This window comes from Poecile atricapillus, chromosome 16, assembly GCF_030490865.1.
Source record: "Poecile atricapillus isolate bPoeAtr1 chromosome 16, bPoeAtr1.hap1, whole genome shotgun sequence".
Classification (NCBI taxonomy): domain Eukaryota; kingdom Metazoa; phylum Chordata; class Aves; order Passeriformes; family Paridae; genus Poecile; species Poecile atricapillus.
Window position 1 is genome coordinate 7,621,422 of NC_081264.1, and position 23,073 is coordinate 7,644,494.

The following is a 23,073-nucleotide window of genomic DNA, read 5'->3' on the forward strand; positions in this document are numbered from 1 at the left end:
TCTCCCTGAGGCTAGATAGAGTTAACAAGAAAATAAATGTTGTGCTAATTAGAGAACTCATTTTTAGACACCTGAGGTGAAACTTTAAAAAGTCCTAGAGATGTAGGATTGAAAATTCATTTGGAAATGACTCTTAGGCTCCTAAATCACTTAGGCACTTTTGAAAAATTTCCCCAGAGGCTTTAACCATCTCACAATCATCATATTTAGCATGTTTGTAGCTGTCTGCTTAGCAAAACACTATAACTATTATCTGTTTGAGTCAGTACACCACAATGTACTTCATTATCCTTGTGGAGTAGAGACTGAGCTACTTGGTGAGTTGAAGGTAGGCTAAATGCCATTTTTTTGAGCATGCTTGTGTGTCAACAGAACAGGTTGATGCTTTCTTGGAGTTGTTAAAGTACCAGTACCCCAAATTTCCATCTCTTTGCAACCTCATGGGACTTTCTATAGGTACCTAACAACTTTTTACTGTATCTTGCCTTAAGTGACTTGTCCAAGCTCATGGATAAAAAAGACAGCAAAGATGCAATTTTATAGGTCAGCACCTGCTGGAAGGAAAATGAGACACTAAATTCTGTCACATTGCCATTCATTTGCCAAATCATGATAGGAAGTAATAAGCACTCAATAAATATTAGGTTCAATATTAAGCCAAGTTTCCAGATTCACATATGATTAGCAGAAAAACAAGAAAAGAGATAGACTCTTAGGAGCAAAAAGTCCCTTCAATATCTCACAGCTCAGAAGTATGTTTTCATTAGTTTTTTTTCCTGTAACTGGTCTGAGGATTTTTCTGAAATATCATCCTTGTAAAGACATGCATTAGTAGTGTTTGTTTCATGCTGGGTAAAACCCTTCCCATAGCCACGCACACACTTACTGTCTGTCAGCAAAAACTTCTGTGTCAGTAATTAGAAAAATGCTATTAAAAACCTGCCTTGTAATCCCAGATAGCCTCTGGGTTGCCTCAGTTCTACTTCCTTGCTCAGTGCAGTAAGCCAGAATTGCTCCACTGTGAGGTGGGACCCTGCTCCTCTGACAAGTGCTTAGCTACTCTTTTATTTATCTGGTTGTAGAACACTTTGAGGGCACCAGCACTCAGCTGTAGTGCCCCACAGAGGTGTCCCTTGGTGACAAAGTCCTTGCTCTGACAGGTTTATAACTCAGGTGGAGCATGTTGCTGATGGGCACTTGGGAGCTGCGTCTCACCGTGGGGGTGAACCTGCACATCATGTACATCTGAAAATTTACTTCAGCCTGCCATGAGTCTGGATCATCCAACAGCTTCATAAAAGGGATGAGTCAGGGCCTAAAACACAGAGGGTATCCACTGAGCTCATTATTTTCATACCTAATTACACAGTGCTCTTGAGAGAAAACTGCACATTACGCTGAAGAATCCTGTTTCATCACTAGCCCTAAAAAAATAATTGCATTTAATTAGAACCTATAGATTCCGTGGTGATAACTTGATCTATAAACACTCAAGGTAGACCTGCAAATACAGTGCATTAGCAAGTGCATCCATTAAACACAATTTGAAAGCTGGTACTGGGGTGAGATGGCAATGAAAAGTTGGGCTGTTTTGCCATGGAACTTGTAGCTCTTGCACTCCTCTCTGATTTTCTGCAATTTCTGTGCTGTGAACTGGCAGGCAGACAAACACCTGCTGATCTTCCCTTACTGAATTTAGAACTCTTTTTGTTTAGTCTGGGGTAATACATGCATGAGTGGGAAAAAGTGATGACAGGTGACACCTGCAGTGGCAAAAGCTGCCCTTTTCTATGTGATGTTAGATCAGAAAGGAAGAAGCAGATATACAAGCGTGGCTAGTAATGCCACAGGGAGCAAACACTTTTCATGGTGAAAACATTTCTTGTAATGGACACTGTAATGTATTTTCTAATGAACTGCAAATTCTACTTCTAGTTGAATCAGCTGCTGGTTGCCTTGTCTCATCACAGGTCTGGAGGGTCATTTGCAACAAGGCAGAACACAGAAAATTTGTCCTCATCCTTCTCCAGTGCTTGTGCACAGCTGCCTGCAAAGCTCATAATGTGAAGGGAAATACCTGAAAATGCCAGAGCAGTGAGTGCCTGTGGGGATCACACGGGCTGTCCCTGTGATTCTAATTCACCAGGAATTGTCCTGTGCATTTCCTGTGTGGAACAGGGCAGCCTGCTCCCCCATATACCGCTCCTGCTCTGTGATGACTCAGACCACATTTGACATGAAGCTGATAACATCCATCTCTTGATCCTTTAGGGAATACAAACCCCTTGGAATAAAATGTTTAGCACAGTAGTCAATTAATATGAGGTGCTGCACTTCTTTATCAAGAAACCATGCTTAGAACCATAAATTAAAATACTCTGGAGTAATGGGATTCTTGTGTAGAAATGATCATCAGTCCCATCTCATCAACATGGATGAGAGTATTGAATCTTTCATTAGTAAATTTGCAGACAACACTAAGCTGGGAGTGTGTGTCAATCTTTTGGAAGGGAGGAGGGCTCTGGAATGGTTGGATGGATGGGCAGAGTCCAATAAGATGAAGTTTAAGAAGTCCAAGTGCCGAGTCCTGCATTTTGGCCACAACAACCCCCTGCAATGCCACAGGCTGGGGACGGTGTGCCTGGGCAGTGCCCAGGTGGAAAGGGACCAGGGGGCACTGGTGACAGCAGCTGAACACGAGCCAGCCCTGTGCCCAGGTGGCCAAGAAGGCCAATGGCCCCTGGCCTGGATCAGGAATAGTGTGGCCAGCAGGAGCAGGGAGCATTCTTCCCCTGTACTCAACACTGGTGAGGCTGCACCTCAAGTGCTGTGTCAGTTCTCAGCCCTCAGGTTAGGAAGGACATTGAGATGCTTGAACACATCCAGAGAAGGGCAGTGAGGCTGGTGAGGGGCTGGGAACGTGAGCGCTGAGGAACGACTGAGGGAGCTGGGGTTGTTTAGCCTGGAGAAAAGGAGACTCAGGGGTGACCTTATCACTCCCTACAACTTCCTGAAAGGTGGCTGTAGTCAGGTGGGGTTGGTCTCTTTCTCCAGGCAACAACTGACAGAACGAGAGGACACAGCCTTAGGCTGTGCCAAGGAAAATATAGGTTGGATATTAGGAAATTTTTTTTTTACAGAAAGAGTGATAAAGTACTGGAATTTTCTGCCCGGGGAGGTGGTGAAGTCACCATCCCTGGATGTGTTTATAAAAGACTGGATGTGGCTCTGGGTGTCATGATTTAGTTGAGGTGTTAGGGCATGGGTTGGACTCAATGATCTTGAAGGTCTCTTCTAACCCAGTGATTCTGTGATTCTGTGATCTGAAATGCTTTTCAATTGATACATTCACTGCAATGCTTTTCTGAAAAAACACAAAAATAGTATTTCTGTGGGGAGGAAGGGGAAAGACTTAGCCAGGGGCTAAAGCAGAATGATAAATTGCTTGCCCACTCAAATTATGGGTGTCAAGTTTCTTGTATTTTGTAGCTCTTCCCTTTAGCACAGGGAGAGCAGCTGACTGAGTTAGGATTTACAAGTGTGAGAGAGGTGCGTGCGCGTGGCCAGCTCAGCACCTTGCTGAGAGAGGAATGCAGCAAAGAGCAGGTTGGACACCTGCTTTGTCAGCTCATCTTAAGAGGAAATACTTCACCCTCAACTGGATGACAAATAGAAAGAACAATCAATAATGAACATTCAGAGAGGAAAGAGGAGAAGCAAGTGTCCTGCTTGGAATATATTTAAAGTTGTCATTTCACTTTAGGCTGCTTTATCTTTTGTGATATCAGTGTCTGCTTCTCATCCCCACAGTTCACTGCTCTGATGGCTCTGCCACCTCCAGATCCACAGTTTGTGCTCAGAGGTACCGGTGCTGCAGTCCACACCTTGCATTTTTCCTGTGGAGGCCCAGAACCTGATATCCCTCTTCTTTTCTCTGGGTAAATACACCAGGATTTCTGGTTATGCTGAGCGTCATATGGTTGTTTCCTTTTGAATTGTATTGTTTTGACAAAGTGTTTTTGGGGAAAACAGCAACATGCATGGTTTTGCATGATGGGTGTGTAACTTGTGCATACAGCTTCAGTTTTAAAAACAAGACATACAAGCAAACAAAAAGGAAGAGCATCAGACTCTTATCACCTCCATGCAGTGCTCACACTAAAGGCATCTCTTTCTACTGCCAGGTCTGAGAGCGGGTTTATCCATGTCTGGAACCTGAGAACACACAGAGTGGACACAGCATTGGATGGCCATGGAAGAAAATCTGTCTACTGCGTGGAGACAATGGGTGGTAAAGACAGGCTTCTCAGGTTAGCAAAGCAGGCAAAAAACAGTGAAATTGTTCTTGTCTCTGTGACATATTCTTGTCTCTGTGATTGAAGGAAAAAAAAGGGGGGGCCGGGACACAAAGGATTCTCTTAATTCTGGAGTCACTTAAAGTTTCTGCATCACAAATGGAAATGTACTGAAGTACAAAAGACAGAAAAACTCTAGAATAAAAAGCAGAGGAGAAAGATAAAATTAATTTTTTATTATGTATATTATGACGTCATAACAACTTGGGACCTGTAGTGTCTTTACCGAGCACAGGTGAGGTCTTTGGGTCTAGGAAATACACTTGGATTTGAAGTTGACAAACCTTTCACTGCTGGTTCTTGGGGAAGACTGAAAAAAAAAAAAAATTATAAATAAAGGGGAGGTAGAGAAAAAGGAAGTAAGGAAGAGAAGAATCAGAGATGGAGAGTGGAAGACTGAAAATGAGCAAGAATGCTGAGTTTCATGCTTTTGCTTTGTTGCAAAATACCTTCTGTTCTTGTTTAGCAAGGGAAGGTCAGGAAGATTTGTGTACTTTGGATTAGACAGGTGATCTAGAGTAGATGCCAAGGTGTCTGTATGATTAGGAGGTGTTCTGACATGTTTATCTAGAGAAGACATCTCATAATATACAGTGGAACTCATTAGCATTTCTATTTCTTATCTGCCTAAGTACAATTATCAGCACTCTCCCCCATAAAGTCATATTGAATGAGCATTTTCTGTATAATTAGAGAGTTTTTCAATACCTCTGTTTTTGCTGAATAATTCTGACACTTCACATAACAGTGCAGTTTTAGGACAGCATTTACCTGTATTTTATATTTCTCTCTTGTAGAGCTAAATCACAACAATTTCTTGCAGTATCACACTGTTTGTATCCCCAGTGCAATAAATGTCATTCAGCTGAACAGCACTGATGTTGAAGAAGTCCCAACAGTCTGTAGATTTACATCTCCTCTGTTTTGGTTTCATACTTCTTCAGCTGATACTGCTAATTAAAGTAAGACATGGGTAAGGGATTTTTGATGACTCCTTGTCCTGGTGATAGCATGAGGACATACATCCTGTGCTACAGTAGTTTATGAATTGGAAGCTTCTGCACAGTGCTACTTTGTTCCAGAGCCAGTGGGATCATGTAAATCTGCAACAATTCCTGCTGTGCCCTTTGTGTGGCCTCCTCACTCTGCCTTCCTGGGAGCAGCACAAAGCCTCTGGGACGGGGCTGTGCCAGGAGTCTGTGGGAGCTGCGCTCGTACCTCGGATGCTGCTGCTGCTGCTCTCTGGCCTTGGGTGTTTCAGCCACAGCAGAGGTTCCTTCAGCAGTCACTGCCAGTCCCTTTCCCTTGTGTCTCCACACGTGCACTGTCCTAGAAGCCCTCTGTGCTCTCCTGTGGCTGTGGGAAGTTGACCACTGAATAATTGTCACTTTTTATTTATCTCTGATGAGGTCTTTGTTGTCTTGCTGTTTGTCTTTCATCTGTCACTACATGACATTTCCATTTCATTGCTAGGCGAATGAGTGTTACATGTGTGAATCTTTGGATACTTTTGTTTCCTTTTAAATTAGATCTAATCAATGATAAAATATAAGTATTTTTTATTGTGTATATCTTCAAATGCTCATGAGACTTTATAAATATATTCCCACGTATAAATAGCACAAGTCAGCCTGATCAAGTCTCTGCACAAGGAAACAGACTCTGTGACTGCAGTGTGTCTGACTGGCTCCCAGGCCCTCCCCCCTCCCAGGGACGGTTGAACCTCTTGGCCAGTTCTGCCGTCGGCAGAAGGGTGGTGGTCTCAGGGACACTGAACTCCCCCACATTTCACGAAACACCCAGTTAAAACCCCCACAGAAGCTGTTTGAAGCTTGGTCCTTTGCTGTCTGCTAAAGACCCAGTTCGAGTTACTGCCCTGCAGGCAGCCAGGCTTCCTCAGACTGCAGCTCATGGATAACTTGTTTTACTGTAACAGTCAGGGGCGCGACCAGAGGATCTGCTTGTGGGATTTAGCAGAGGGACGGACTTCAGTGACGGATTCTGTCTTCACGGAGCATGTGGGATTCTGCAGATGCTCTCTGTTAAAGGTGGCACAGGGACGCTGGCTAATGGCCATGGCAGCCAGAAGCCTGGAGGAGGTAGGAAGTGTCTCTTTCTCTGTGCTTGAGAGGTTGCTTTTGGTACTGAAATGACATAGTTGAGGAGGGGAAATATCAGTGTCATTGAATTCTCTGCTCAAGAGCAGGCAGCACAAGAAATCTTTGGGGGTTTTAATCACTAATTTTACTGCCACAAGGATTACTGAATTATATAACTCATGCTTTAATAACAAGGATACCATCCCAAGATTTTTCTGGCATTTAAGTGTTTGCAGCTGCTGCTGATCTTTTAATGTAGGAGTTTTAAAAACTCTTCTGGTGCTGCTGAATACTGGGAACGAGAACCCTTCTGGGGAAGTAATGGTCAGCAGGTCTGTCCTCAGATGGAAGAGCTTATATTCTATCTGAAGCAGAATTTGGTTTGGCAAGAAGAGGGGAGGTACAGGTGATTTGTAATGCAATACGTGGTCTTTCACCCCAGGCTAATTCCTTACGTGGAACTGGGGCTAGAAATAGTTGAATTACTATTACCAGCCAGAAGTTTGCTCTGTGTGAGGTAATTGCAGGGTACATTTCAGTTCCTACTGGATAAGTCCGTATCTAATGCCACTATCGCAGCACTCACTGACTGACAGCTTAGTTGGCAATGTCCACTTCTGCTTTGTACAAATTACAGTTTTGTTTTCTAGAATGGACTGTTTGAGGACATCACACAAAAATATTACCAAATACTTGACATCAAAATACCAAAATTATGAAAAAGAAAAAGGTGTCATAAATATGAAAAGAAATAGTGTAGCTAAGTGCAAATTGCTGATAAGCATAAAAGTTCCCATGCTTTTCTGGACTATAGTCTGTGTATCTTGAAACTGAAATTTGCATATTTTATACACAAAGTAATAAGTGCCTGTATTGCAAGAAAATGTGATTTCATTGTACACAAGTTAAGCACATACTTAAGTACTTTGTTGACTCTATCCAGAACCTTCAGCCTTTTACAGAACTAGATATGCCTGCAGACACAGCCACTGCACCAGTTAATGCAACCATTCTAAGTCCCATACCTTGTTGTGATCAAACAAAGAACTCCCTCCATTTTACAGCAGTGCTCAATAATACATAAGTTAAACCAAATTGACAAGTGCATTCTCATGTCAGCCAGAGAAGTCGCAGTAATGAAGAATTAAATAATCAACTGACCCAAACAGAAGATGTTTACACTGGTGTCACTTACAACTCATCTCTGTTTTATTCTCATTTGTTTGCTTGGGTCCTGCAAGAGGAGAATGATTTGCAGTCTCCTGAGGTAGAAGAGTTCCACTCTGTGTGTGAACCTTTGCATTAGAACTGTGTCATGTTTCAATAAATTCACATAAGCTCCCATAATATATAGTGCTTCCAAATAGGCAGCACTGTGTGAGACACAGTACATTTGCAGCTTATGATTAAAATTAAGACTTAATAAGTGTTTATGCTTGGCTGGTGTCCAAAAAAAGAGTAATTTTGTCTTAAAGGAGGTTCAGTCCATAAATAATGAGATCTGAACAGGCATTTATTTGTTCATGATTGCATTTAAATCACCAATTATGAGTTACATGCACTTTTCTTGCCAATTTGCCAGAAACATGTTAAAAGCTTTATTAATGTGAAAAAAAGAAAGGGTGTGTTTCCTTGTGGCCAGTTTTAGCCACCCAGGAACACTATTAACCTCAGGCAAAGGCAAATCTTTCTCCTATTAAGCAAAACCAATATAAACACGGAACTTCAAGTTTTAGGTTACAGTTGTCAAAATATGTGAAATAGTATTTATTTCTAAGGCTCAGTTGCCTTAAACGCAGACAGTCTCTGGAACTGTCAATCCAGTTCAGGCAGCAGCTCATGCCTGCCTGCCTTCTGCACAAGACTTTTCTTATTGTTTTTCTTTGGCCTTTGCAAGCCCAACTGCAGCCCTTGTACCAGTTCATCTGGTTTTAGTCAAGGTAAAGCAAAGAAGGTTTGGGTTTTTCTTTTAACCTGCAGAAGTGCATTTATCACTGCACACTTACCCGTCTTTATTACATAAAAGTTGCAATTTTGGTCTTGCCTAGGAGGCAATGCCCTTTGGAGAGATGGTGATGAAAGAGAGAAGATGAGGGCAGGTCATCTTCATATTTATAGCCCGTTTCCTGCCACAGCTAACTTGGTCATTATGTTGATAGCAAGAAAGTTGATGAGAGAAAAGCATCTTTTGTTAAGAGTGTAGCTCCAAAGAACCAGAATTCCCAGATGATCAAACTTTGGTCTGTTCCCAGGTTTGGTCTGCAGACTGGATGGCTCTTGGCTGTAGCCACTATTCCTCAAATCTGGAAAAGAGTTTCCTGTTTTGCTCAGTGGTTTTCGAAAGCGTTCTGTATGTTATCTGCAGTACACTGTACTCGCAGTCCTAGAGTGCAGCTGGCTTTTGGCAGGCTGGCTGACAGCCTCTAGAAATAGGAAGATGTTCTGGCAAGCTTTGAACTAAAGGTTTGGGATTGGAAAGCCATCGCAGCTGCCATGGTCTTGATTGATGATTCCCAGAGGAGCCGTATTTGGGTAATACCTCATCTCAGATGCTTAAGGAAATTCACACCACTGGGGCTGCCCAACAGCGCTGTTGAGCTCTTGCACATTCTGGAAGAGCCTAGAGTGGCCAGTGATGCTGGATTTATCAAATGGTTCAAGTCGCTTAATTTTACCACATAATGCAGACCATTGTTTATTTAATTAGAAGGAAAGATCACCTTGCTGATTAAATATACATGTGAGAAATAGCAACATTCCTGGCAGCAGGTTTTCGATACCCAGAGCTTCTGTTTCTCCAGAGTTCCAGGCTTGAGAACCAGCCCAGAGTTGAGGCACTGCTGTGTCAATCAAGAGTCTCAAAATCTTCCAGTGCCAAACTGAAAAGGCAGACTCCCCTGATCTTGCCTGCCATCATCCCGAGGTGGAAATGAGCTACTTCCTTGGCAGAGGAACAACTTGCCCAATGTTTAAAAAAAAAAAAAAAAAAAAAGAAAGAAATCAAAACCACCCAAACCAGGTCCATGATTCATTACCATCTGAGCAAGCAGCAATGGAAGCTGCTCTGTAGAGAGAACAGGTGTTTAACATAGCATTGTCTGACGCTGCCTTAGACAGGGTCAGACAACATTGTGTTAAAAATACCTGTGTGCAGACACTGCTGCAGCCGGCCTGAGCCAGTCGTGGGATTATGATTTCTTAGTGCAGTCAGCAGTAAATAAAAAAATCCCCTTTTGCATGTATACACTGCTTACATTCCCTGCAATCTGTGTGTAACCATAACAGCACAGAGGAGAGAATGCAAGTGTTCACAGGTGAATACAGCCAAAAAATTAGCAATGGAGCTGGAAAAAGGGGAAAGAAAGCAGGGGGTGTGTTCAGAGGAAGCAGTCTCTGCAGTATTGTCTGTTGTATGCACAATGTCATCCACTGTTTGAAAAGAAGGCTGTAATTAAATAGAAGAGTGGAAGAAGAGGATGTGTTCACTCTAGCAGTTTTGTCTGGCCTAACCTAAAATAATGCACTTCTTTAGCTAGCTGTAGATTCCCCTTACAGCTCCAACTTAGCATGCATTTCTCAGTTTCCTCCAGACAGTTTTTACTGGAAGAGCTTATACTAACCTTAATCACCTTAAAAGACTTGTGTTTTTAACAACAGAATTTTGACCTGGAGCCTGACCAACTCCTCTTGTTTTTCTGATGTCAGGTTCAGATTTTGGAGCTGCCATCCAAGACGTCAGTCTGTACCTTGAAGCCAGAGGTGGGTGCCAAGCTGGGCATGCCCATGTGTCTGAAGTTATGGCAGGTAAGGCAAGAGTGTCTGCTAATTGTGAAATGTTTTCCCTGTGATTCATTTTATATGAAGCACATGAATCTTTCTTCACTTGGATTTTGATTTATAATCAAACCAATCAAGTAATTATACTATTAAAGGGGGGAAAGATTTGTGAACATCCTTAATGTAACTTTCAGAGCTTTCCAAGCTTTAATGGAAGATTTGCAAATGCTCAAGGAAAGCTTTGTATCCTTAGGATAGATACAGCTTTTGCATCAATCAAGAGGAAAATGAGTGACTTACCAAAGCCAGTTGTTTGATATGGTTTCTCACTGCATTAAGAATGATGAAAAATGTTTGGGTTGCTTAAAAACAGTGGTTTTAATGGCAGATTCCATTCACTTCAGTGCCCTCAGGATGAGGAAACACTAGATGAACATTTCTATTCCAGACATGCAATAGGATCAAAATATTTACGGTGGTACTGACTACAGACAAAAAGGTAAATAAAAGGAGTTAGTAAAAAACCACAACATTTGCAAAATATTTAGCAAATAATGTTAATGGCTGCCAACAGTGAACACAAGCAGTACAAAAAGGTGGCAGTAGAGGCAGAAAGGAGTTCAGGTGATCAGCTTGAAATCTCCAGAGAACTGGTGGCAAAGCTGATTCCCATGTAGCCCCCTGACAACACACTGCTACACGTCTACAGGACCAACTGAGCTGATGGCAGGAGTGGCATTCCTGCAGGCTTATTGGAACATTTGTGTTGGTTTTTGTTGAAAATATTATCAATCAAAGTTTGAGGCCTCAGTGTCTTCATCCAAGATCCTGAACCAACTGAAATCTAGAGGAATTCAGTTGCTGACTTCAGACAAAAGCCAAGAGAGGATACAGTAGAAGTTCCATGCTGTAATTAAAAACTAGGGGAAAAAAAAAAAAAGAGGAAATTAAATAGGCTGATTAGGCTTTTGTTAAACAAACTTTCTCCCAAAAATGCAATCAGTGTTCAGTGTTTGATGAAATGAATGGGTCTTTCTGTCTCCTTGACATTTTTTAATAAGATGGAGATAACTGTGGAAATGTTCAGTGTTGAAAATTTTTCTTGCCTGTATAAGAAGTCTTCTGTCTTGCTGTATTTTCTACATGCATTAATATTTATATTCCTCTAGGAAGCAAAGCAGGTGCAGAGTCTTAATTTTATAGTTTTTTATTTTGTTGCCAGTGGGGATAAAGCAGAGGACTGGGAACTGGGAGAGGTGAATTATTCCATGCAAATTCTGACTTTGAGAACTCACCATAACTTCCTAGACTGCAAGTATAGATAATCCCTTAGAGTCTCACAGCTGTATTTGCTCTTTTACAAATGTGTGCAGCTTGGTTTAAAGGCACGAGGAAGAGGACACCCTTAAGGGAAATAATTGCATGTGGTGTACCAAAGTGATGCTCTGCATTCTGTTCTGTGGTTGCACTGGAAGTGGCTCTCTGAGTAACCCTGTAACCATAAACCAGGAGAACACGAGCTCACCCAGCTGCACCCCTTCCTGAACAGAGGCCCTCCAGGATTTCTTTGTACATGGCTCTGTTGGGCAATACAGACATACCCAGGAGATGAGCACTCCCAGCCCAGCACTCAAGGGTTGCCTAAGAGACTATTTGATGTTGCTTATGGCACAGAGAATTAACAAGTTGAAACAGAAGCTGACAGGGAGAGCCCCATAAAGGTCTGAAGGAGGAGAGATTGGGGTGGCTGTCCAATGAGGGTTTGGGGGCTGCAGCCAGGTACCATTGTATTTTTCTGCAATTCAGGGAAACAACAAACCTCCCCAGCAGCAGCATGAATGAGAAACTTTACTACAGAACAGAAGGCAGCTGAGGTTAGGCTTGTGGATTAAGCCTCACTGGCTACTCCCAAGCAGTCATAAAGCTTGCAGCTATTTATTTTGTTCTTTTGAGCGTTTTCGCCCCTTATTTTTCTGGGTTTGTCCTTAAAGATATTAGTTCATTTACTTTCTTTTGAAGATTCATGTTCTTAAATACATTGTCCCTTCAGTTTCACACCTTCCTGCTATTACTAATTGGGTGGAGTAGGATTTGTAGGAGTAAGGATAGTCTTCCCTTAAATTTTTTGCACTCCTTGGGGAAGGCATCATATTGCATAATAATGGTGCAAACAGAATAATTCAACAAGAATAATACATGTCGAAACTGGAAATGCCGAGTTATTACTTTATATAAACTATTGCAATTATTCCTGTTGAGTTGACAGCAGATCACCTTTTCTTCCTTCCTTGACAGTTATCCAAATGCAACAACAAAATGTCCTAGTTAGGAAGAGCAATGATTTATAATTTAATTTTTCTACTGAAACAGAGCATGAATGGTGAGACTTCACTCCAGCAGTGTCTGTTACTGGGAATTGAAATAAATAGGCCGTTGTGAAGCACTGCTTGGTGAGTCCAGACTCAGACCAAGAGCTCCACCGATCTTTCAATAACTTTTATTGTTTTAGTTCATGTACCCATTGAAACATTACACTTCAAATGGTTAGAAAAGTCAGGAAGAAGTAATGTGGGAGACCTACATTTCATAGGAAACAGTGCTTGGGTTTTAAAACACACCAATCTTAGATCTCACTTGCAAATTATACTTTTTCAAATCTGAAGTGCAATACCCACAGCACAAAAAAAGAAAGGGTTTTACTTGGCATTCCCGAAATGCTGAGCCCTCACCTGTCTCTCCACCTGCATAAGGGTGAGGAGCTCCTCTGGAAGCCACCATCCCACTCGGAGAAGGGAGAGGAGCTGACGTGTTTCACTGCTTGATGACAGCTACAACTTCTGTGAAACCCCAGCACGGAGAAGTCTTGTGCTCACAGAAGAGCAGCACAAATAATTGTGGGGTTTTTTTATGCTTGAACTGGGGGCTTTCTTTACACTTAAAAGTACTATGAAATACTTTGTTTTGCTTTGAAGATTTTAGCCTTTGTTAAATACAAATAAAATCTAGAATGCTCATTTTATTGAGATTTTTTAAAACTTTTTTGATATCTGGCATCAAAAACCAGATATTTTTCATCCAAAATATCTGATGAGTTAACATTAATTCACGTGTATCTGACACAATGTATGAATCAATGTACTCATTGCTCTGATGTTGTATTATTTTAGCAAATCAAAATTTTGACAGAAAAATTGTTCATAATTCTGGGCATTGTGAGAAAGCTGCTTTGTGGTCCTTTCTAGCCAGAGCGTGCTCCCTACCTTTTCAAAGGAAAAAGGATCTCAAGGAAGGAAGAAGGCTCCTGCAAGATTCCAGGTGTTCACAGACCCATTCAGAATGATGATACAGGGGATTTCCTACATTTACAAGGACTTCCCCTTGGTTTCCTTTTTAAGGAGCAGTGTTGTTCCCTGCTCAGTGAGCTCTATTCCTCAAACACTTTTCTAGGCTGAGGAAGGCTGAGGAAGCACATGAGGCTGGTACTCAGCAGTCATGTTACTCAGACCACCCATCTCTTGTTAGTTTAACTCCCCCCAGAACACAGAATAACCAGTGGGAGAACAGTCTAGACCATTAGCAGAGGCAGTGAGCCTTTGTCCACTACAGGTTTGTATCATGACACTGACAGCTAGCAAGTTTGACCTCATTCAATAACGTGATACTGGTAAAAATTAATTCTTTGTGCCCTTTACCTTAACTGAATACTGAGCAAACAAATCCTGTAGGAGCAGACACTGTTTGGCAAGATCTGAATATCCTGTTGGATACATTTCTTAGATGTGCCTACATGAAGTGGAAATAATCCCAATGTCTATTTTGATACTTCTTTTCCTATGAAAGAAATAACTGGCATTAAGAGTTTTTTTAGTTGCTTTTCATTAGGGATTTGCATCTTCACTCTCGTAACCAGGTACTGCTTACAGGATCATTATTCTTTTGGCTGGAGCAATGATGAATATTTTCCTTAAGTGTGACATGTAATCCAGTAATGTTCCCTTCTTTGAGTTATTTCAGAGGCTTAAATAAATTAGGTGTCTGCCCAGGGTGCCCTGCCCTTTGGCCTGTGACATCATTAATCAAAATAGCTTTCAATTGGTTACAGTGGGACTTGGGCACCGTTAACCCCTTGGTGACTGGCCCAGCGGTTCCTGCTGGGAGGTTCAGTGTTTACCTTCAAGCACTGTGGGGTGCTTGGGCAGGCAATCCCTCTGTGCAGTCCTACCCTTGGCAGTGTGGAACTGGAATCCCTGAGCATGGCACTTCTCAATGCCCACAAAGGCTTGTATTGCTTGAGAGTAACTCAGCTGCTCTGTGGAATTGTTTCTATGAAGCGCAAACAAAGTTCAGACCATGAAGTAAAGCTCCTGAAAATTCCAGGCAGGCTCTTTTCAGGTGCTGTAGAGGGCAATAGTTTGGATTTTCAGAGAGAAATCTTCTCCCTCTGTGTGTGTATATATGTGTCTGTGTGTATATGTTAAATATGTATAATATATATAAAATTTAGAATTTGATATATAGATATAAAACCTGTAAGTGCATATTACCTAGTAATGCTTTCTGTAAGTGGATGGAGTATCAAAATTTGGCATTCAGACATCTAAACATTTTTTCACTTCTACACCAGTCAGCATTTTAATTTATTCTCTTGGTGCTTGGACTAGAACTTACACAGGGATGGTAATTTTCTTAACAGACTATTTGCTTCTCAAACAATTTTATTTTTCCTTAATCAGCTCAGCTGTGGTTCACAACCTGTGCTTCTGGCTGGCTATGAAGATGGATCAGTTGTCCTCTGGAATGTGTCAATGGGAAAAGCGTTGAGCCAACTCATTTGCCACCAGGAGCCAGTGATGAGCCTTGACTTTGACTCGGAGAAGGCCAAGGGGATCTCGGGCTCATCTGAAAAGGTGCTTAGCATCTGGAGCCTCAATGAGCAACAGAACCTCCAGGTCAGGATCACTGGCCCTCTAGTGTCATTTATCCCACTTTGCACTAACAGTTTGATAGACTAAAAAAATATTTAGTCATGAAGAGGAGTTGTTGCAGATCTCTAGCTAATTAATCACAGACTGGTTAGAATGTCTGTGCTATGTGACTAGACTTAGCAAAAGATGGTGAGGATTTAAAAAAAAAGAAAAAAACCCTCTCTCACATGTTTCTGGTTTTACCAAAGTTGCAACAGGCACACAGGCCTAGCATTACTCAAGCCATTGCCTCTGTATCTTCATTTATCACATTGGTAGTATCCAGCTCTCGGAATGTCCTAAACATTATAAATGAGTTATAAAAATGAGAAACAAAGGATTGCTTTTCAAAAGGTTCTGCTTGAATGGCTATAGCGAGCTTTCCACTGTGGGAAAGACAGAAGTATTCCATTAAATACTTCACAAGCAGAAAGAGTAGGAGTAGCCCAGCTAGCATCAAGAGGACATGAGGTTTAGGCACCCAGCTTCTTTTGGCACCTACAGGGCCCAGCCAGAGACACAAAATCAGGCAGTTGGCTGCCCCAGTTCATGTCTGAGCTGTGGTACTGAATGGCTGGGTTAGAAGGAGGCTGTGTAACCCCCAGCTCAGGCTGTGCGAGGGATGGCCATAAATACTGCTTTCATCTAGACAACTTTAGGAAGTGTTCCAACAGTACCAAGGCATTAAGTACGATCTGGAAATGCAGTTGTGGAAATAAAATGCAAAAAGGCTCAGGAAAATTAAAACGGGCCCAAGCACAGCCTTTCCAGTGCTGGGTGTTTTAATCTTTTTAAAGTGGCAGTTGTCCCATGAACAGTGGAGAGGGCCTAAATCAACCCCTGTGTGCCCACATCATCCTTGAGAAGAGATCTGCTGGATACAACAGTTCATGGAAGAATAATAACTGCAGCTTTGTGGAGATTCTTTTTTAAGTAGTACAGCAAGTTAATGCTGTTTTCTGAATGGTGCTACAGGAAGAAATGCACATGCTGGGACATCCAATGGTGACTCATCACCTGGAGGATGAATAACCCCCAGCATCCACTGTAAAGGTGTGGAATCTGTGAGGCATCACCACAGCACCTGCATTTCTGGGGGTGGCAGGGCACTAAGTATGTGTGGTGCAAACACATCCAACCCCAGTGAAGTTTGGAGGACATGGCACTCACTGGGAGGTGGCTGAACCTTAATGCACAACACAACACAACACCACATGAAAGAGGCACTCTACACTCTGACTGAGTAGTGAAGGTGTCTGATACACAGTTGTCATGGTTCGGGTTTGCTGGTTTTTTGGTCTTGTTTGCCCTCCTCTTGCCCAGTCTCCCCCTGCTTGTGTGTACCAGGTGTCCTTAACTCAGCAAAGGGGAAGGAAGGTGAGCAATCCCAGTAAGAAACTTGGTATTGAGACTTGTTCTCTAAAGTCAAGGTGACAGAAATCTGACATCATGACAGGCTTCTTAAATTTTCAGATACTCTGGTGGTAGAGACAAAGCTGTTCTTTCATATTAATTATAGCAAAACTTTTTCCTAAAGTCAAAGAAAATATTGTTCTTTACAGCACATTTCACTTATGAGTTAACTATGCAGGGCTACAGGTACAACTAGCAGGAGAAACAGTTGTTCACCTGAAATATTCCAAGTATTGTTTTTCACAACGTATTCCCATTCCCAGGGGATGTAAGATTAGCTACACCTTCAACACCTCACACTGAGAGATAGAAGGTTGCCTCAGAAGAAATTTAAATACCAAGTATTACAAGCTACAAGCAATGTTCCTGTGCTTCATGGGAGCATGAATGCCCTAAAAAAAATGCATCTTTCATACGAGCACTAGAGATTGTCAAGGACATAGATTAAGTTTTTTTCCACTATTGCATTAATAATATAAACCAGATGGGGATTTTTTTTCCCTGACATTCCAGGTACCTGAGGTAATGGTAGACGTTGGAAAGCCACTCAGTGGCACATTATTTTTATTCTAAAAGGTTTTAATAAGTAACTGTGGTGCACAGCTATCTGCCGTTGGAAAAGGAATGATGCAATGATGGTACTGCAGTTCTGTTTTAAGTGGCAGTGTTCCAGTGTGTCAATGAATAGATGATGAAGGTAACTGCAGAGTTTATTGCTATGGGGAAAGTTTGTATTGTCTTCTACAGGAAAGTTGCTGAAATCATCACTGTCAGCAAATGACAGGATTGGTTTTGAGCCTTCTGATTCCGATGAGATAGTGTAATTATGTGATGATGTTTGTGGTAGAATGTAGGAGGTAAACAACTTCTGCAGGTGAATAAACAAAGCAGAACTAAGCAATCTGATAACCAGAGGCTTCTTTTTATATGACAAGAGAAAAAATCCTGTAAGCTGTAATGTAAGTTTTGTTGGTTGGGTTGCTGAGGCTTTTCCCCCAAGTGCTGAAGCTTAGTCTGCTAAAAATACAATAATAAGATAATAAAATATTAAATATTATATAATATTTAATAAATACTAAAATAATGAAACAACCAAAATAATCTTTTGGTTATTTTCCTAATAAGCAGAGGGCTTAAATACATGCTTTGGGTGTAGATGCAAGTGTCCTTGGTTGTGACTGGCTGAAAGCAGCTCACCTGTTTTTACCTCTTTGTTTTCTTAATTACAAGCTGGTTTTCTGGTTAAGAAATTATGTTGGCATTTGACTGCTGTAGTTAGTGACTTACTACAGTGAGTCCTGGGATGGTACAAATCCTGGCAGTAGGATTACACCTGGCTGCATATACCTTGAGCAAGTTTTCTCCTTTGTGTTGCTTTTCTCTCTCTCTCGTATTTGCAAATCATGCACAAATGCCCACTGTTCCCTCATGTTCCATAGCCAACAGGCATCACCATTACAGGCTTCCTTTTCAAGTTGTAGCTTGCTGAGGACATGCCATTTCTCCAGTCGCCCTGATTGTGCTGTATGGATCTTGCCCACATAATTGACATTAATGATGGGAGCACCACACCTGGGATTGGTTATAGCCATTAGCTAATAATCTCAGTTACAGAGTAAGACCCATCCTACATTTGCCAGGCTGGTGATGTAAAGAATAAATCCTTCCCTTGCCAGGACATTTACACCAACAAAAATTCCACTGAGGCCATGCTGCATTAGGCCTACCCTGGGGAGTTTGGAGCACATGTACTAACAAAAAGCACAGGTTTTACAGTAGCAGTCCCACCAGGAGGGCCCCATACAGCCTGCTATTTCTCATTAGGCTTGAGCAAAACTTGCTGTCCTCTGTTCTGAATTCATTGTAGACACATTCTTCATGTCATCTTTGAAAAAGAAATGTATAGAACACGTAAGAAGCATGTCAAGTTTCATTCACCCTTTTGTCTTACCAAACTGCACAGCTCTTGCTGTTTGAGTAGGTGGCTGGGCAGTTCTTATGTAGTTGAAAAATAATTGCTTGTGGCTTTGTGCCTGTTAGGTTCCAAGATGTGTTCAGCTGCATCTGAAACCAACCTTGACCAACATTTCTGGAGTTTTTTGCATTCAGTATAAAGGTTAAAATGATCTGCAATAATATGTCTTTATAACCCTGTACTAGCTATGTATCATGGAATGTCCTTCATGGAGGAAAGCTGCTCAGGTGTGATGTGCTTTGTCAATCCCTTCCTGCCTCAGACAAACAGTAAACACCACACAGTGAATTAAAACAGGCACTGGATGATATTAAGCTTTGGTACAGGGTAGCTACAGACTCAGGCTTAAGGAGACAGTGGCATTAACATGTCATTTCCAATGGTACTTACAAATAACAGCAGTTCAGGGCCAGCTTTATAAGCCAAAGATGTATTTCCCATTGTGACAGAAGCTGAGCTGTTCCAATACACACACACACACAAACACACACACACTTGTGTGCATATTCCACATGTGTTTCAGAGGCAGATTGCTCACTCAGACAAGTAGCTTGAGGTGAGAACAGCAAAGGGGAGTTACGTTGAGCTTTGTGCTTCAAGGGAAACTCATGTCAGTGAAGCGAAAACTTTCATTTCCAGGGGCTGAGTTCTGTGCAGCCCCAGTGACTCCCAAAGAAGCCAAATGCCTCCCAACTGAATTGTGCCACTCTGAAACCTGTGCCCCAGTAGTCCCCAAATGGTAACAAAAGGCTTCCAAGACTGAAATCAGGAACTTGGCCATAATCCCCTCCTTGAATTTGGTATAAATAGAAGTCTCTCGAGAAGGAGTACTAGAAATACAGATTTCCTGACACTGTAACCCAATTCCTGGAAGCATTCCTTTCTCAAGACTGAGGTAAATGCTACCACAGCTTATTGGGGGTTTTGTGAGGGGGCCACAGTAGAAGAAGTGAGTAGCAGGTAGATTAAACATCAGCTCAGAAGGGTCTCAGCCTGGGAATATTGCAGAAGCAGGGAAAATATATGGTCTTAGCTCTGAACATTGCAGCTCATACAAGAATAGCTGGAAGAAAAGGGCAAAGCTGTGCTCAAAACCTCGATTCAGAGCTTCACTTGTGACAGAATATATATAGCTTTAAACGCAAAATAAATTAAAAGCATACAAGAGTTGGGTTATTTTGTGAAAATTGTTCTGGAGATGGGAGGTTCAAGTTAAGGTGTTTTCTGTCTCTATTGTTGTTCTCACCAAGAACCATCCAGCACATGGTGAAAAGCTCCACATTCCTTGTGTGACACTGGTGTGTTGGGTGGGCACAAAATCTGCTAAAGTGCCAAAATATTTATTTTCCTCTTGTTTTGAATAACTAGAACTCATTTGTAACTTTTTCACAAAGGTTTACAAAACACACGAACTTGTCAACGCTGGCATATCTGATATCACCATCCGTCCAGACAAGAAGATTTTGGCAACAGCAGGGTGGGATCATCGCATCAGGATCTTTGGCTGGAAAAAGCTGAAGCCCTTAGCAGTGCTGGACTATCACACAGCAACCGTCCACTGCGTGTCCTTCTCAGATCACAGCAACCCCCGGGAGAGACTGCTGGCAGCTGGCTCCAAAGATCAGCGCATCAGTGTCTGGTCCATATATGCTCAGACGTGACACATCCTGCACTGCCAAGGACTAGGAAAGCAGGACTGGTGAAGCAATTCCTTGCACTGGAATTCAAATGTGCCTGTGGGGAAGGGGCAGAATCTGTCTCCAGGCTGAAGTGAGAATCCTAGCTTAATTCTTATAAACTATAAGTTTTGTCTTCCATAGAGGAAAGTGAATTTTTAAAATTCATAACAAGGAGAACAAGGCCAGTCACAAACAAAGACCAAAGCTGCTTTGGGTTCTGTTACGGGTTTTGCAACACCTTTCCTTTGGCAGGTTGCTGACATAACTTGTGCCAATATCTTTTGTAAAAAAGGACTGGAATCCCTCAAACTTCAGTGGGGGCAGAATATATCTGTTTGTAAGTCATTTATGTATCCAAGAATCTGAATCAGTGTAAAACATCACTCTTTCTTGAAAATTTATACCCATTAAACCACCTCCAGTGGTTTCTCATTGTCAGTTACTTTTTCTTCTCCTTAACTGAAAGGCTATCAGAACACCCTTGATTTGTTCACACTTCTGTCAGTTTCTAACTTAAACCAACAGCCAGGAATGTGACTAGGGATGGCCTTCGGCATTTATGAATTTCATTATGTCTCCTGTCACCTCAAGCCTCACAATTAATCACAAGAAAGAAAGGGAAAAAAATCTTCCCCAGCATTGTGCTGCAAAGCTATGTAAAGCCTTTTACAGAGCCAGTGCTAAATCCTTTCCATAGACTGATGAGCTGAAGGATTTAAACTCGGCAATCCAATTAGCGCCCTTCTCCTTGGAGAGTTAGGGCTAAGTTTCAGCGTGGCAAGTCTGGGATTCAGCTGCACAACTCCCATTAACATTTAGGGGAATGCCATGGGTAAATCCTTCTCCACACAGTGCAAATGTTCCATTAACTTGTCATCTCTACAGTCATGGAAGCTGAAATTCATTCATTAAGTTTTTTTGTTTGACTCACAAAACAGCATTTGCATTCTTCTAAAGCGTGTTAGACACACACCAGTGTGCTGAGAGCCAGGATACTGCTGGATTGGTCACAAAGCTGCAGTGATAAGTGTGTCCAGGCTGTGCACTGTTGATATTTTATTGGAAATAATTGTTTCTGCTCCTTTAGAGAGGTGGAAATCAGAGAAAAAGTGACCAAAAGTGAATGGCAACATCAAAGACTTTAGAAATTATTTCAGGAAAAACACACATGCAAATTAAAGTCTGAGTCTGTTATCCAGCTGTGCCTTACAGACAGAATATTGCTGGACTGAAAGCCTTAAGCACCCAGCCTGATATTCTTTACATTAAAACACAGAACCAAGATACTGTTGCCAGGCTTTCCTAAATAAAACGTGGCCTTACACATTTTAGAGTGTGGTGACACTTTAAATAATGCATTTCTTTGATTATTTCTTTACTATTCAGTGGCTGCATGGAGGATCACATTGCAGTTGAAAGTTAAAGCCTAATTTTGAGTGATCCCGAGTCAAGGGGAGGTGATGGTGTTCATTACATCTACCAGACAGAGTTGCACATCTCCACCCATCATCTACCTCCCACACAGAAGAGGAGCTGCCTCCACTGTACAAGCAGCTCCAGCACCAGCCTTGTGGAGCTTTCTTTTTGGTGTTTTTCCCCTTTCTCAAAGTAGGTCAGAGGTGACATTAAAAAACCAATGAAATAAATAAATGGTGGTGCAGGGATCTGCCCTAGGGACTTTGCACAGAGATTTCCTTTTGCTGTGCTGTCTGGTACAACACCACACACGTGGCCCAGAGGGTGCCAGCATTCCTCCTCCATGGCAGCAAACAGCAGCCTGCTGTTGTGCAGTTTCCACAGAACTGAGCTGTAGGTTTAATGCTCACCCAGTAGGAAAGGATGCCAGGGCTCACCCATTTTGGGTAAATGGTTAATGTAGGAAACAATTTTATATGTCAATATTCTGGCATTGGCACAGTGGCACCCCTCTGGAAAGAAGGATTAATACCCCATGCCTTAATAAAAGCATTTTTAGATCAGAGTCCAAAAGTTAGGAATTCTTGAGTATATTTTCTCTGAAAATTGCCATTTACTGTCAACATCTGTATCTAAAGTAACTAGGAAGACTCATAAAGGGTGAGATTTACGAATGAATCTTTTGGAAAATACTCTAAAGATTATTGGGTGCTTATATCTAACTTACTGCCTTTTGCTGGGAATTAAATATTTATGTTTGTCTTATTAGGTAGATTTAAAAACAAACTTAGTCATGCAAGTACAAATTGAAAATGAGGACATGAACTGCATCTCAGACACACAGGTGAGAGTTTCATCAGCTTCAGGAGGAAGGACACAGGTTGCAGGAACATGCAGGAACAGACCCATCCTTTACTTCCCATTACCAAAGCACTATCCATGCCAAACTTTTTCACAATACAATTAATTCATTAACACTTTATATCACTACTGATTTTAATTAAACACCCAGTAAACAGATTTTTCTTTCATATGATACTTTCCTTGAAATGAGCAACCAGACTACACTAGTTTCATTTAAAATTGAGCCTAAATGCCATAGTTTAATTGTGAATTACAGTCTTCTAACAGTTTATTTGCCTAAGGAACTAACCTAGACTTCCCCAAGGAAGAATGATTTCCAACAGGAAAGACAGTCTGTATTAGTATAGGCTGTAAAATACAATTGTCTGGTTATAACTATAACTGTAAAATACATATGTCTGCATCTAAGAAATTCACATTTTTTAATTAAAAAAAAAAAAAAATTTACAATTGTGCCATGAGCATGGTTGTCACAAGATTTCTACTGTCTTGCTAGCAGAAGGTTGTGAGTGAAGAGCCACCTTAAGATGC

At 41.6% G+C, this 23,073-nt stretch overlaps 1 protein-coding gene across 1 annotated transcript in view; it reads left to right on the forward strand.

Moving 5' to 3' along the window:
* Positions 1-21,652, forward strand: part of GNB1L (G protein subunit beta 1 like) — a 44,006-nt gene extending 22,354 nt beyond the window's left edge. Inside the window, exons 2-7 of the mRNA XM_058851740.1 lie at positions 3,811-3,938; positions 4,185-4,310; positions 6,292-6,454; positions 10,160-10,258; positions 14,965-15,180; positions 19,978-21,652. Of these exons, the coding sequence (XP_058707723.1) occupies positions 3,823-3,938; positions 4,185-4,310; positions 6,292-6,454; positions 10,160-10,258; positions 14,965-15,180; positions 19,978-20,244 (987 nt within the window). The 5' untranslated portion in view covers positions 3,811-3,822 and the 3' untranslated portion in view covers positions 20,245-21,652. The remainder of the gene's footprint in view (positions 1-3,810; positions 3,939-4,184; positions 4,311-6,291; positions 6,455-10,159; positions 10,259-14,964; positions 15,181-19,977) is intronic.
* Positions 21,653-23,073: the final 1,421 nt, after the last annotated feature.